At 29.8% G+C, this 13886-nt stretch overlaps 1 protein-coding gene across 1 annotated transcript; it reads right to left on the bottom strand.

Moving 5' to 3' along the window:
- Positions 1-252: 252 nt before the first annotated feature.
- Positions 253-8510, bottom strand: LOC113853914 (glyceraldehyde-3-phosphate dehydrogenase GAPCP1, chloroplastic-like). Its single transcript, XM_027484618.1, has 14 exons — positions 8290-8510; positions 7572-7666; positions 7382-7449; positions 7254-7292; positions 6437-6537; positions 5230-5342; positions 4999-5098; positions 4730-4876; positions 4072-4132; positions 3858-3955; positions 3629-3771; positions 3441-3524; positions 701-790; positions 253-588 (listed from the first exon to the last, which is right to left on the bottom strand). Exons 1-14 carry the CDS (start codon positions 8371-8373, stop codon positions 534-536), a joined length of 1278 nt encoding a protein of 425 aa, XP_027340419.1. The 5' UTR covers positions 8374-8510; the 3' UTR covers positions 253-533.
- Between the last annotated feature and the right edge of the window lie 5376 nt (positions 8511-13886).

Raw genomic sequence — 13886 nt, 5'->3', positions numbered from 1 at the left:
TTAAAACTCTTAAAACAAAATAAGTTGTACACCTTATCCAAAAATACATAAAGGAAAAAAAAAATTCAAAAATTCAAATCTCACATTCAAAAGGTCATTAAAAGCAAGATTTTTAAATTCAAAATTTAATATTGAATGGAACAGCTATACATACAAGAGCTGGTTAGTGATCTTGGTATATATAATATATTACAAAACAGCGGTATTATTAAAAAAAAAAAACTAAACGAGACAGTTTTTCCTTTTCTTCGGTGATGGTATTGAATTGTTCTTAAAAGGAGCTTTTGCGTTTATACCCTTAAAATGTCGAGCGTTTTAAAGGGATGTAAAATTCATTCCTGATAATTCCAAATTGTGTAACTATTAGAATGTCCTTTATCATTTTATTTTCAGTGTACATGATGAGATCATTTAACCTCACATCTTATCAAAATCAGATCAAAACCAAAATCTGAAAACCTAAGCAGTTACTAACATTTAACCTAACTCAACAAGAATTTCAACATCAGCAACAATGGACGCAACATTGGTGTTCAATTTTGAGCTCCCACCAGTGCCATGTGCTCTATAAGGTCCAACACTCGGTTGCTGCAACGCAGATGGTTCAAAAAAAAAGAAAGGGATCAGCATCAAGTTCTGCTTCTAAAAATGCCCTACTTGTCTGTGCTTGCATGTATTAGTTTATATATGCAACACATACCTGTAACCCCACTCGTTGTCATACCACGAAACAAGCTTAACAAAGTAAGCACTGAGCGCAATGCCAGCCTTCGCATCAAAGATACTTGACCTGTCAAAAAGGAACGTTTTAAATTGAAGATGTTAACAAGAAAATTCTAACAGCAAAGGAAAAGATAAATGAAGGTTCAGGTCTAATTTATTTTATCTTAATGCAAATTAAAAATCTGTTTTAGCACAAGTGGAAGTAAATGTGTTATGCACATGCTATGGTGCATTGAATCACACAACTCAATGTTTTTTTATCCCTTTCGCAAGTGGCGCACCACTCTGGCACAGTTTCCCTACGGAATTGGACTGGAGCACCGGATCAATGCGTGAATCATTGGAGCAGCATGCTCCAAACGAATCCACATCTGAAGCAGTCAGGTTGCGGACCCATTTTTTAAAAGTCCCTAATTTTCAGGCAGCTTGATTTAAAAGACTTCACTTCTCCCTCTGTCGTCTGTACATGGATTATACCCAAGGAAACCCTTTCCCCTAACACTCTTATGAAAATCCAATTAGTTCAGCGTTCCTGGCGTACTGCAACTTGTGGTTTGTGTTCTGCTTCTCCCTCCCTGTTTGTTGTTGTGTTCTCTATTGTTGCTGCATTCAGGCTTGCTGTATTATTCCCTCACTTTGCTGTGGTCATGTTTGTGTACTTCTGTTTTTTGGGTTAACAAAGACTGCAACAGATTGTAATGGTGGTATTGTTGGCAGAATTAATAAGGCTGTTTCTAGTTGGGTTAGTGGCAGTGAAAAAAAGCTAAAATATACTGATGTGGGATGAAAACATGGAGAATAAGAAAAATTAAGTGCAAATATTGTGAGGTCATCAATGGAAAGGGATTTACAGCTTGAAGAATTATTTGGCTAGAACCCAAAAGGATGTTAGTAGTGAAGTTCAAAAGGAAATGTGGGCAATTGTATCCCCTCATTGCATGGAAGTTTGATAAAGTCAAAGGAACATATAAGACAAGCAAGTAACGTTGATGCTGAACGAGAGGGAAAAAAAAAAAAGGAAAAAGAGACCATTGTAAATATTTCAAAGAAAACTGTTGCTTGAAAGTGGAACCATGCCAAGGAATTGCCGCCTTCTGTTTACACAACAATGCTATTCCTTTCAATGTAGCAACCAGTGAGGAATTTATGATGCTTGGATTAGTTGCTAGTCAAGGATTTAAACCACCTTACTACCACCATCAGATTGGAGCCAAATATTTGAAACTAAAGGTTGAATCTACCAAACAAGCTTTGGAGGAACATAAAGTTTATTAGATGAAAACAAGATGCCCATTATGACAGATGGGTGGATTAACAAGAGAAGGAAGACCATACTAAACTTCTTGATAAATAGTCCTAAAAGAACTTTATTTTAGAAGGAAGCTTGTACTAAACTATTGACACTTATCACATCTCTAGAAGAGTTGATAAGGTGTTTAAGATGATAAAGGACATTGTTAAGATAGTTTGTAAAGAAATACAGTACATAATGTCAAACACAATACAGCAAACTAAAAGGCAGTTGATATTCAATATGATGAATATTATATATATATACATATACATATTTTGACTGCCATGGCATCCGCCATAATTTTATGGCAGCGGAACAAAGACCGAGATGAGAGATGAGAGGAGGGAGAAGAAAAATGTGGCCAAAAAGTGGGGTTAGGTCATGTATTTCCAATTGTTGTAAAACAGAGACAGAGAAGAGAGAAAGGAGCCACCCTCAAAACAAAGACAGAGACATGCCCGCTAAAAACAGAGACGGAGATGGAGATAAGAGAAGGGAGCATCAAAGAGAGAAGAGAGGAAGGAAAATGTGGGATTAGGTCATGTTCTGAAAATTGAGGAAAAAGACTATTTTACCCTTGAAAATACTAAAAACAGGGTCATTTTAAGGGCAAAAAAAGGACGTAAACATTTTTAAAACATTAAGTCTTTTTTAAGAAGAGAAAGTCCTTTGTCTTCTGGGTGACCAATTCTAAATTGGACAAGAAAAAGCTAGGAAAGCAAATGAATATGATCTGGAAAATCTTTATTCTAATTATGATTGGATAGTGGAGTGTTGAAACTTGGGATTTGGATATGGATTTTGATCTTCCAAACAAAGAAGACCTGCTTCCAATGAAAAAAGATGTTGATGGTTATGTTGCCATGGCATCTCTTGATGATTTGGAGATTCCTAATTTCAATGAGCTTGAGATTGTTGAGGGTGAACATGTTATGAAATGTGGAAGATGATGCAAGACTAAGACAACATGGAGAATGATTATTGTGATAAGAACTTGAATGATTTGTTAGATGTATAGGTTAAAGTGTTGGACTATTTTCTCTGATGCTTTAGTTTTATTATGCGTTGCTTTTATTTTGTCAAAAACTTTAGTTTAAGTTTAATTAAATCCTAGGTGTGTATGTATTTTAAATATCTATTTAAATATAGATATGTAATTAAATATATTTCTGCATTCTAGTTTAAGTTTAAACTATGCTATTTTCAGTTCATATAGATATGCATTTAAATATATTCCTATATTCTAGTTGACTCTTAACAAGTCATGTTAAGATCCACTGATCCTATGATCCAAGACCCCCTTCCAACCTTGGAACTCAATTTAAACAACCTTTCTCATGATCATGAGTTTATAACTTTCCAACCAGAAAAATAATTCACCGAAGTTCTAATTTTAAAGGTAAAATAACAAACTATAATTCACCTTGAATCACCAACAAAGTCATTGGAGACAACATCCTCTTCTATGTACCCAAGAATTCCTTTCAAAGGTCCCTCTGAAGCATACCTTCATTGTTCACCATAGAAAAGACATAGAAATCAACCAAAGGTTTATTACAGAACAATCCAAACAAGGATATAAAAGCCAGAGCAAAACTGCAGTAGACATACTTTATTGCTGCTTTAACATCTTCATAGGAAGCATTCTTCTTAAGCCGACATGTCAAGTCTACAACAGAAACATTAGGAGTAGGCACACGGAATGCCATCCCAGTGAGTTTTCCATTTAGATCAGGAAGAACTTTCCCAACAGCCTGTGGTTTAACATAACAAACCAATTTCATAAACCTATCTATATGGAAAATAGTAAGCATAAAATCTGTGTTCATTTGTCTCTTACCTTTGCAGCACCAGTTGAACTTGGAATTATATTTTGACCAGCCCCTCTTCCCCCTCGCCAATCCTTCATAGAAGGGCCATCTACAGTCTTTTGTGTTGCTGAGCAAAGAAAAAAAAATGTATGTATTCAATGCCAGATGTGAACATATATGGATGCTTAAAATCCACAAGTAAAAGAAATCAGAGAATATAATTAACAAGTTTGCAAAAGAGACCTGTTGTTGCATGCACAGTTGTCATCAAACCTTCAACTATACCAAACTCTTCATGAACCACCTGTTGAACAATTTAAACATGGTTAGAGATCTACACAAGTTTCCAATAGGAAATATGGGACAGATGAGCCACATTTTTTGGAAAATGGCTTACAAATTCAGATAGACCAGCATTAACTCCATTAAGTCAGTTTCTCTCTAATAATTTGATTCCATATATTTCAAGAGATATTATTGATTCTTGATAATGAACTAATTTTCTATGAATTTTATGATCCTATTAGCTCAGTTTTGGTTTTATCACACCTCCTGGCAAAAATTAATCCAGGATCTATCGCAGAAGAAAAGAATGGTCAAGAGGAAAAGTGTGGCAATGTAATTAATAGAGCAAAACAGTATATTTCATGTCTTATTATATAGACACATCATATAAAGTTACCAGGGGCCCCCCTTCAAGGATTTGTTTCAAAAGCAGTAAGATTTTTTTAGCCATGTAATTTTCCTTGCCCTTTAAGGAAGAGGAGCTGCCATTAAACCTTTAAGTTAACAGGCTTTAACACCATCAAACTATACACTAAGTCACTAAGACATTAAGTATTCTCATTATAGAGAAAGGCTTCAGTTCAATAAAGTCTGGAACTATACAATGCAATCAAACCTTGGCAAGAGGAGCAAGACAGTTAGTTGTACAGCTTGCATTGGAAACAATGTCCATGTTTGGATTGTACGTCTTCTCGTTAACTCCTACCACAAACATTGGTGCATCAGCAGATGGAGCTGATATTACAACTTTCTTGGCACCACCCTACAGTGTAAAAAGAAAAGGATAGAATTAAGATTTGAAGCAGGAGAAAGTAAGACAAAGGGGAAGAAGAGATAAACGAGAGAGAGAGGAATACAACTTAAATACACAGGTAATTGAAATACCTTCAAATGTGATGAAGCTTTGTCCAATGTTGTAAAAACTCCTGAAGACTCAATGACATAATCAGCCCCAAAATCACTCCATGGGATCTCCGCAGGATCTCTGAATACATTAAAAAAATAATTGTGATGTTAAACCAGTTCTTTTAGCACTCTTTTAACACCTTCGCAAATGATGTACACCAGTAACATTGTTAACATCCAATTTAATTATTAGAGCTCTACTCATGATACCTTTTGCTCACAACTTTAACCTGCTTCCCATTAATTTCCAAAGTAGAGTCGTCCAAAACTTTAATGGTCCCCTTGAATGGACCGTGAGTAGAATCATACTTAAACATGTAAGCCTACAAGAGAAAAGATTAAACGATAAAGCAAAATGTAAGCATGCTGCATAATATAAATAGAGTACTACAATTAAAAAGAGCATAAATTGAACATAGGCCAAAAACCAAGCATCCCACAATAAATGAATTAAAAAGAGTACATAAAACAATTAGAGAAAACAAAACAAAAGATGATTCATTGAAAAGTTGGAGTACAAGTGCATCACAATAAACACACCGAATTCTATGATAAAATCTAAACACTCAAACAAAAAGATAAAATAACAACAACAGCAACAACAATAATAATACAATAAATAAACAAATAAATAAAAGAGTTTGAGTGCACATGCCCCCTTGATGTAGTCCAAAACCATCATAACTATCTCTTCTAAGTAAACCATCATCAACCTAGAAAAATATCAGCATCTATGTCTGTGTCACCAACAAATGTCACACAACCTTCTTCTGGCAAGACTTTGTCACTCTTAAACTCTATCACTATTCTACATGTCATTTTAATTAAAAGAGTATTGCTATTTTTCATAATAAAAGGATGAGGTTTAGGCAACTTATAAAGTCCCCTTATTATGCACCAAAACAAGGAAGATAATTGTGGAAATATTAAAAAGTTCCTTTGTTTGGGATATTTTTGCAAAGAGAATCAATTTGGATCTTTCTGAAGTTAGACATGACTTCAGGTAAGGTAAAAGACGGCTTCAGGGAAAAACAATATAATCTAAATAAATCCCAAGATATGTACAATACCACAAAAGGCAAGAGACATAAACAGCATAGACTATAGTTGCAGAACATCCCATCTTAATTGAATTAGCATAAAAGATACATCATAAAATCATGTCACTGCAGACTGGGGGAACATGGTAAGCATCCAAGATCAGGGCAGTATACTAATATAAATTTAAATCTTTAACGTTATGGCAACACCAAAGACAAATCAACAAAGAATTGAGATAGATGTACATATCACCGTATGTATACATTAAAACACATGCAACAAAAAACAGATTTAATATAGTCTAAATCAGTGCAACATCCAAACCATGAACATAATATACTATAAGCAAAAACATTAAGGTATTGCATGTCCATACCATATATTTGGCATCAACAAAAGGATCATTAATTGCAACAACATCAATATCATCCCGGGAAGTAGCAACACGTAACACCAACCTTCCAATTCTACCAAAACCTGCACATTTCAGCATTAAGTACTTTTTTTTTAAGATAAGCTGAAAATTCTATGAATCACATTTCAAAACAAAGTTTTCACTTTCTACATAATTACATTAGATTCTTTAATAGTTATTTCAGGCTCACTAAGGTAAACTGATTTGCAAGTTCTTAAGTCCAACTAGTACATAAGTTGAAAAACTCATATTCTACTTTTGTTTATCATTCATAATTGGATTATGCAAGCTACCTGTGAACATTTAGCACAGATCCTTCCATAAAATATGGATTTCACAAAACACTGTTTGAAATCTTTCTCTCAAGTTAAAGAATACACATTCTAGTCAATTAAACCATGTGATCCCCAGAGGAGGACTATCCTCTTATTATGTTTGATTACATTCATGAAACATTACCTGTAATGAGGAGGCTACCAATTTCATCTAAGCAATTAGAAAGTTGAAGGAATCTTACCAAAAAACTTTAAACATATCATAGTTATATGCTGAACTTTGAATGTAAAAAGTTGAGCAATTCTGACTATGAGTTCCAAATAAAGTGACTAATGCATCCTAAATAAAACCTAGTTAAAATGAAAAAGAAAATGTAATGGAAGGAGAAGTTTAAAGTAATTAGTTGACTATGATGAAGTATTTGGAGCAAAATTGGAAGTGTACAATAAAATAGAATACTCTAAGTAGACACAACAGAGAGCTCTCACATAAAGATAGTTACCATTTATTCCAACCCTTGTCTTCCCAGTGCTCCTTGATTCTAAACAGACCAAGATCAGCCATGAGTTAGAATCTAAAAATTGTTCGCAAATCACCCAAATCCAAACACAATAGTAGTACTATTCTTACTCTGTGTGGGGAGAGGGATTTCCGTTGCTGTGGCTTTAACAGGCTGAATGCTACGGGCATTGCAGTTTCTGTTCAAATACAAATACAAATACATATACATCAAAACCACAAATAGTAAAACCACATACTATTAAAGGAACAGAAACAGGCACAGGAAGGGCACTAAATTAAAAAGTTTGGGCTACTCAACCGAAAGACTAATGATTCACAAGGAATTGAAGTTCCAAATATGCTGTTCTGTAATCCCTTAGATTTTAAACTACAACTTGAGGCATCGCAAAACACCTGAATCATACATATAAATACATTAACAAGATGTAACATCGAGAAAACACAACCAAATGAACGCACTAACCCAGAACTGCCCAGAAAATTAAGCGTGTAAACTATATGAAGGAAACTCTTCTTAACAATCAAAGATTCACAAGCAAATTATTTTTCAAAAAAAACAAAAAAAACGCCATAACTTTTTCTCTCCTACCCTGATTTCTAAGCAACCAGAGGTTTCCACCAAATTCAAAACCAAACTTTGAGAGCTAAACAAAACAATAAAAAAAACATAAATAAATAAGTAAAACAAAAACGCTGCAAAATCTCCGCTTGCTTTCCTAGAAAATGCAACAACAAATTCCATTAAACCGAAAAAGTGAGAGAATCAGAAAAAAGTGCTGGTCTTCAGAGTGACCAAACCAAATCCAAAACCAAGTTCATAATCCGAGGGCCAAACCAAAAAAAAAAAAAAAAAAAAGAGCACGAATCGAAACACATCATATCACAGTCCAGTGTCAAGCTTTCCAATATATTTTTCGAGAAAATGCAGGAAAAACAGAAAACAAAATGTAAAATGTGAAAACTGAAGAACGCTAGGGAATCAGTGACGCAAAAGAAGAACACAACAAGGAAGAGACCTTGAAGCGATCGGAAGAGGAAGGTGAGAAGTCGGAGCGAGAGGGAGCGAGAAGCGCAGATCTGAGGAGAGAGGAAGCAGCCATTGGAGAAGGTGATGGAAGCAAAAACCCTAGAAAATTGAAAGTGTTGTGTTCTGGTTTTTGCACCAACGACCGCAAAGAAGGAATAATAATTTAATGAGTACGCGAATATGGCACTCTTTTCTCGTTTTCTTTTTAAATATGCAGTTCCCTAGCGGAGCTTCTTATGGAAATGGAATGCTGCCAATTACTCTTTCCCTTAAAACGTCACTGTATTATCACTGTTGGAGACGGGTGGTTATCCTATGCGGATGAGCCCCGTACCCTACACCATTCTTCAACCTGTTAGATTAAAACAATACAAATTTAAAATAATTATAATTAATGAGTTTCTCTGACTCCCCAGGGATAAAATTAATTTTTTTTAAAACATTTTAAAATTTATTTAATATATTATAATTTAATTAAAATTTATTGAAATGATAATATATCATTATAATATTATTTAATCACATATTATCATATTAATAAAAATAATAAATTTTAAAAAATTATTTGTAATAATAAAATAATTATAAAGAATTCTTATTATCATAGAATTTATTTTTTAAAATGTAAAATCAAGACTCTCTGATGACTTCGTCCGGAAAAAACATGTGTTCTCACTCCTTTTTTTATTTTCTACATTTTAGATATTTAAAAATAATTTTTTTTGTCAATGCAAGTTAGCATAAATGATAACAACTTGAAAAAAAAAAACTTTGATTTTTTTGTGGGCATAAAATTAAAATTTCAAAATCTCATTCAATATATTTTTTAAGGAACATTCCTGAGGAGATCTCTTATGACTAGTTGAATAGTCTTTAATTAAGTAAAATTATTTGTTATTTAAACAAATCTTGTACAATTTTTTATAAGATTTTTTTAAATTGTTAGTTCTTAATGTAAGATTTTTATTAAATTTTAGAAATATTTATTCTTTTCACATATTTTTATTTATTGTTAATTTTGAACTTCTTAATAATTAATATAATAACAGAATTTGACTTTAATTAAAGACAAATTTAGAACAATATGAATAATTTTCCAAAAATTAATATATCAATTATGTTTAATAATTTATCTTAATTTGTCAGGAAAACTTATAAAAAGAGTGAAGGAAACCACTGGACTTGGGTGTTGATTTCAAAATCAACAATAACCGCTGGCGTTAACAAAAATCCATATAAAAATTTAAAATGTTGCATTAATAATGGATCAGCATAAGTGGACGGTTATGATGTGGAGGCTTTAACAAATAGAGTGAGGGTGATGGCAGTGATGAAAGTTCTGATAATAAACGGAGTTTGTCGTGAGTTGATAAACGGCAAAGACTATCGCGTCTATTCCTCGAAAGACACGTCGGGACAAACGCAGGTCTTTTCATTTTTTCCTTTTCCTTTTGTGAATGCTTTCGATTTTCTCGTTGTTTTTTTTTTTCCGATTTGTAGCTGCTTCTCCTGTCCCCGCTTTCAACGTCACTGTGATCGTATCTTCTGTTTTTCTCTGTTCTTCAAATTGATTTTGGCTAGATCCTGCCACAAGTTCCACCCGTGCGTTCTGTACAGTTATTGATTTATCATTTTAATTTTATATTAAGAAATAATAAGTTAATAATTTATTTTAAAAAATATAAATACCTTTTAATATTTAAGATAATAGAAAATTATAATTCCGTAACAAACATTATTTTTGGTACCCATGAATTTTTAGTTTTTAATAATTTTTAGATAAATTCTGTGGTACCCTAACAAATTTTTATGGGTATCCTATTCAAAAAATTTAGACTAATAAAAAATAAATATATGTTAAGTTTTTAAAAAAATTATATATAATTTATTTAAAATTATATTATTTATTACATAATCTTATTATTATTATTATTATTATATATATATTGTATATTTAATTTTTTATCATTTTTTATCATTTTTTTATTTTTAAAACAAAATATAATTTCTATTTAAGCAATTTTATTTATTATAAATAAAAATAATTATAATATAATATATTAATATAATAATTAAATATTAATAATAATAGAATTAAGAATATAAAAATATATTTATTATATTTTATTTAAAACTAAAAATTTATAAAAATATAAAAAAATAAAATAAGAGATCAAATATATACAATAATATAAATAATATAATTTTAAATAAATTATATATAATAATTTTTTTAACTTTAACACATTTATTTTTTATTGGTTTAAATGTGTTGAGTACGATGCTCATAAATAATTTTAAGAGTACCATAACACACATATATTTTTTATGATAAATATTAAGCACATTTATTAAGAAATTAAAGGTAGTTTTTAAAATAAATATATGATTTTTAATAAAAAAAATTGCTTTTAATTTTTTAATCAGACACTCGTTAACAAAATTTTATTTTAAATCTAATATCTCACTTACCTCTATCTCTCTTTCAAAGGACAAAAATGAATAGTTTGGCGTCTAAAGTGTTAATTAAAATACAAGTTAGCTTACAATTGAATTCCAAAATTGTCAACATACGAGGATTTTAATATTCCCAATTGTTCACTTTCCCTTTTCTTCTATTTTTCTATTCGCAGTATGCTGATTTAATGGATAGAAAAAGAACGTAGGACTTATTAATTATTTTTTTTTGGAAAATATAACATCATGAATAAAACATTAAATAATTAATGAGGTCTATATCATTTTATAAATTTTAATTAATAATAAAGTTATAAATAAGAATATATTAAAAACATGACGTTGACATTTTTTAATTTAAGAAATAAAGATTATAAAATCAGAATCAGATTTATTAATTATACTCTGTGCTAACTTGCACGTGCCAGCCCGAGGCCATGTTGGGAAATTTCACCTTTACTGACACGAAAGGTTGTGAAATTTCTCTAATAAATATATTTTTGTATTAAATGAATCAGTTTTGTATTATCTTACAATTTCAACTTAGCTTGTGCTTGGATTATCGTTAAAAAACCTTAAATCATAATGTGAATAAAAAATACAAAAAAAAATATCTCGATATTTTTAACTAACGCGTAATTTTTTTCATACACTTATATCATGGTTTTAAAATTCATAACTAAAATCCAAACGTATCCTTAAAAGTTGACCAAATATATTAATGGGCATAATAATTATATTATATTATAGATTTAAAATTTATTAATGATTCAAAATAGTTATTTTTATAAGAATAATTTTTTAATTATATTATTTTTTCATTTAATTTAATTTATATCTGACCAAAGTAACACATTTAAATATAATGAATGAGTCTCTCACTAAAGATTTTTTTCATACATAATGAATAATTCTCTAATTATTAACCTAAAAAATATGCATTGCTTAATTTATTACTATATTCTTACTATACAACTCTTAGATAAGAATTGTCTTTAAATAATACTAATCTTAAGCAATAAAAAAATTGAGAAGGGACAATGTTTATTTCAAAGCAGAAAAATCTGTCAAATTTTAAAAACATTTATTAAAAAATTATATTTATCTCATTCTAAGAAAAATGAAAATTTAGAACTTGTAACGTTTTTTAGGCAAAATTTTATATTAGTTCATTTGATTTTTAAGTAACATATGTTGTTAATATCTAAAAAGACGTTATATGAATTTGCATCAGGTTACTTCAGCTTAATTTGTGATTTTAGGTTTGAGTTTCAATAAACATAATTATATTAATATTATTTTTTAAAATATTAGAATATCATTTTTTATTAAAAAATAGCAAAGTTAATGTTCGTACGTAGTCTTAAGTCAAGTCATTTAAAATTAAACAAAAAGTATAATTAAATTCAAATAATAATAATAATTAAAAAAATTATTGTGTAGATGGGCAAATATGTTTGTCCATAAATAACAGGGTTAAATGCTTAAAATATTAGATATTGTTTTATAGATAAAATTTTAATTATTTATATAAATATATAAACAAAGAAGTTTTAATCAATATTAAAGAAAATGATAGAAAAAAATATATGAAAATAAATAATTTCCAAAAGCATAGGTACTCATTTGATTTCAACTTTATAATTTTATTTGTCAGCTATCTATTTTAGATTTATTAGTACACCATATCATGAAATGTCAATATACTTTTTCTTATTTTACTACTTTCAATGTTCATTTAAGATAGCAATAAAGAAAAACATTAAAATTATAGTGCATTTGTTAATCCGATAATTAATTATAGGTAATGAGTACGAATATCCATATACACATAAGATCTGGAAAGAAGAGTTATAGTCATTACTCCTACAAATATGGATCTAGATATGTGTACCTTTTTTAAACACAGCTTTGAAGATGTGTACTATAATAACCTACCAAAATGTGTGCAAATGTCGTATCTACTTTAATTTAAGCCCCTTTTTGTTCTAAAATTCTTCTTGACTTTATTTCTTAAGCCAGCCAAAAGATAAAAAAAGGTCAAAATATAAAGTATATACTACTATGTAAATAAAAATTGTACTCAATTTTGTTTAGTGTTTACAAATAAACTAAAAAGACAAGGGTTTATCAGCAGCAGTTTAGATGAAATAAAAAACAAACTAGTTAATGCAACCCAATTTACTCTTTTTAATTTATTGAACAAATTAATTATTAATAAAATACAAATGTGTTCCTCTTGAGTAATGTGCATAAAAAAGATATTATTAAAAAAACTATAATTTGGTAGGTGTTAACAAGAAACCAAAGAAATGTTCGGATGGTTCAAGGTGGAGACGATGGCTACAATATCTTATAGACAATTAGGGAACACCACATGCTCCCTTTCCTAACCCCAAGAGTTACCAACAACCCACCAACCAAAAGGAGTAAAATATATGCATCTTTAAAAGTGTCTATAAGAATATAGGTTAAAAAATTTAAATCATTTCATTAAAGATATAATATTTGGTATAATTAATATATTAAATTTTATAGTATTTTCATTCTTAATAAAATTTTATCAAACATAAATATTTATTATCGATCCTGGTTTAAAAAATCATAAAATATAATATGATGATTATGGTGTCTGATTTATATAATATTTTAAATTGTTTATCTTTATTTCTTATTTATATTTTTTACTAGGTATATATGAATCATTTTGCAGGTTAGCTGATGTTGAAATGAGGGTGCGTGAAATTGACCCTTAGATAGAGATGTATGGACTGAGACAGGCACTCGATTCTACTTTGAGATGCCACACGTGTGCCTCAACATGAGTTCAAGGAAAGGAATGTGATTCCAAAACAAAAATAAGCTTTGTTCATTAATTTTAAGCATAAGCTGCGTTTAAATTCACTCCACCAAGAAAATCAATTAAATGGGATTCATTCATACAATTATTTTTTATTCAATTCGTATAAACTCCACATTTTTCCGCAATTAAATTAATTTTACTAATTTGGCCAAACTTAAATAAATTCAATCACTTTAATTTTAAAACTTCAAAAAATACTGATATAAATATTTTTATTTTTTACTATGTATACATTAATATTAAGTTAATTTGATTTTATTTAATAA

Source organism: Abrus precatorius, unplaced genomic scaffold (genome assembly GCF_003935025.1).
Source record: "Abrus precatorius isolate BTA unplaced genomic scaffold, Abrus_2018 Scaffold11, whole genome shotgun sequence".
Taxonomy (NCBI): domain Eukaryota; kingdom Viridiplantae; phylum Streptophyta; class Magnoliopsida; order Fabales; family Fabaceae; genus Abrus; species Abrus precatorius.
This window is presented reverse-complemented; position numbering and strand designations above follow the sequence as displayed.

Coding starts and splice junctions, on each gene's coding strand:
- LOC113853914 (XM_027484618.1), bottom strand. CDS start 8,373: ATGGCTGCTTCCTCTCTCCTCAGATCTGCGCTTCTCGCTCCCTCTCGC. Junction 7,450..7,571: donor TGTGAATCATTAGTCTTTCG/GTTGAGTAGCCC, acceptor GTATTTGAACAG/AAACTGCAATGCCCGTAGCA. Junction 4,133..4,729: donor GTCTTGCTCCTCTTGCCAAG/GTTTGATTGCAT, acceptor ATTGTTCAACAG/GTGGTTCATGAAGAGTTTGG.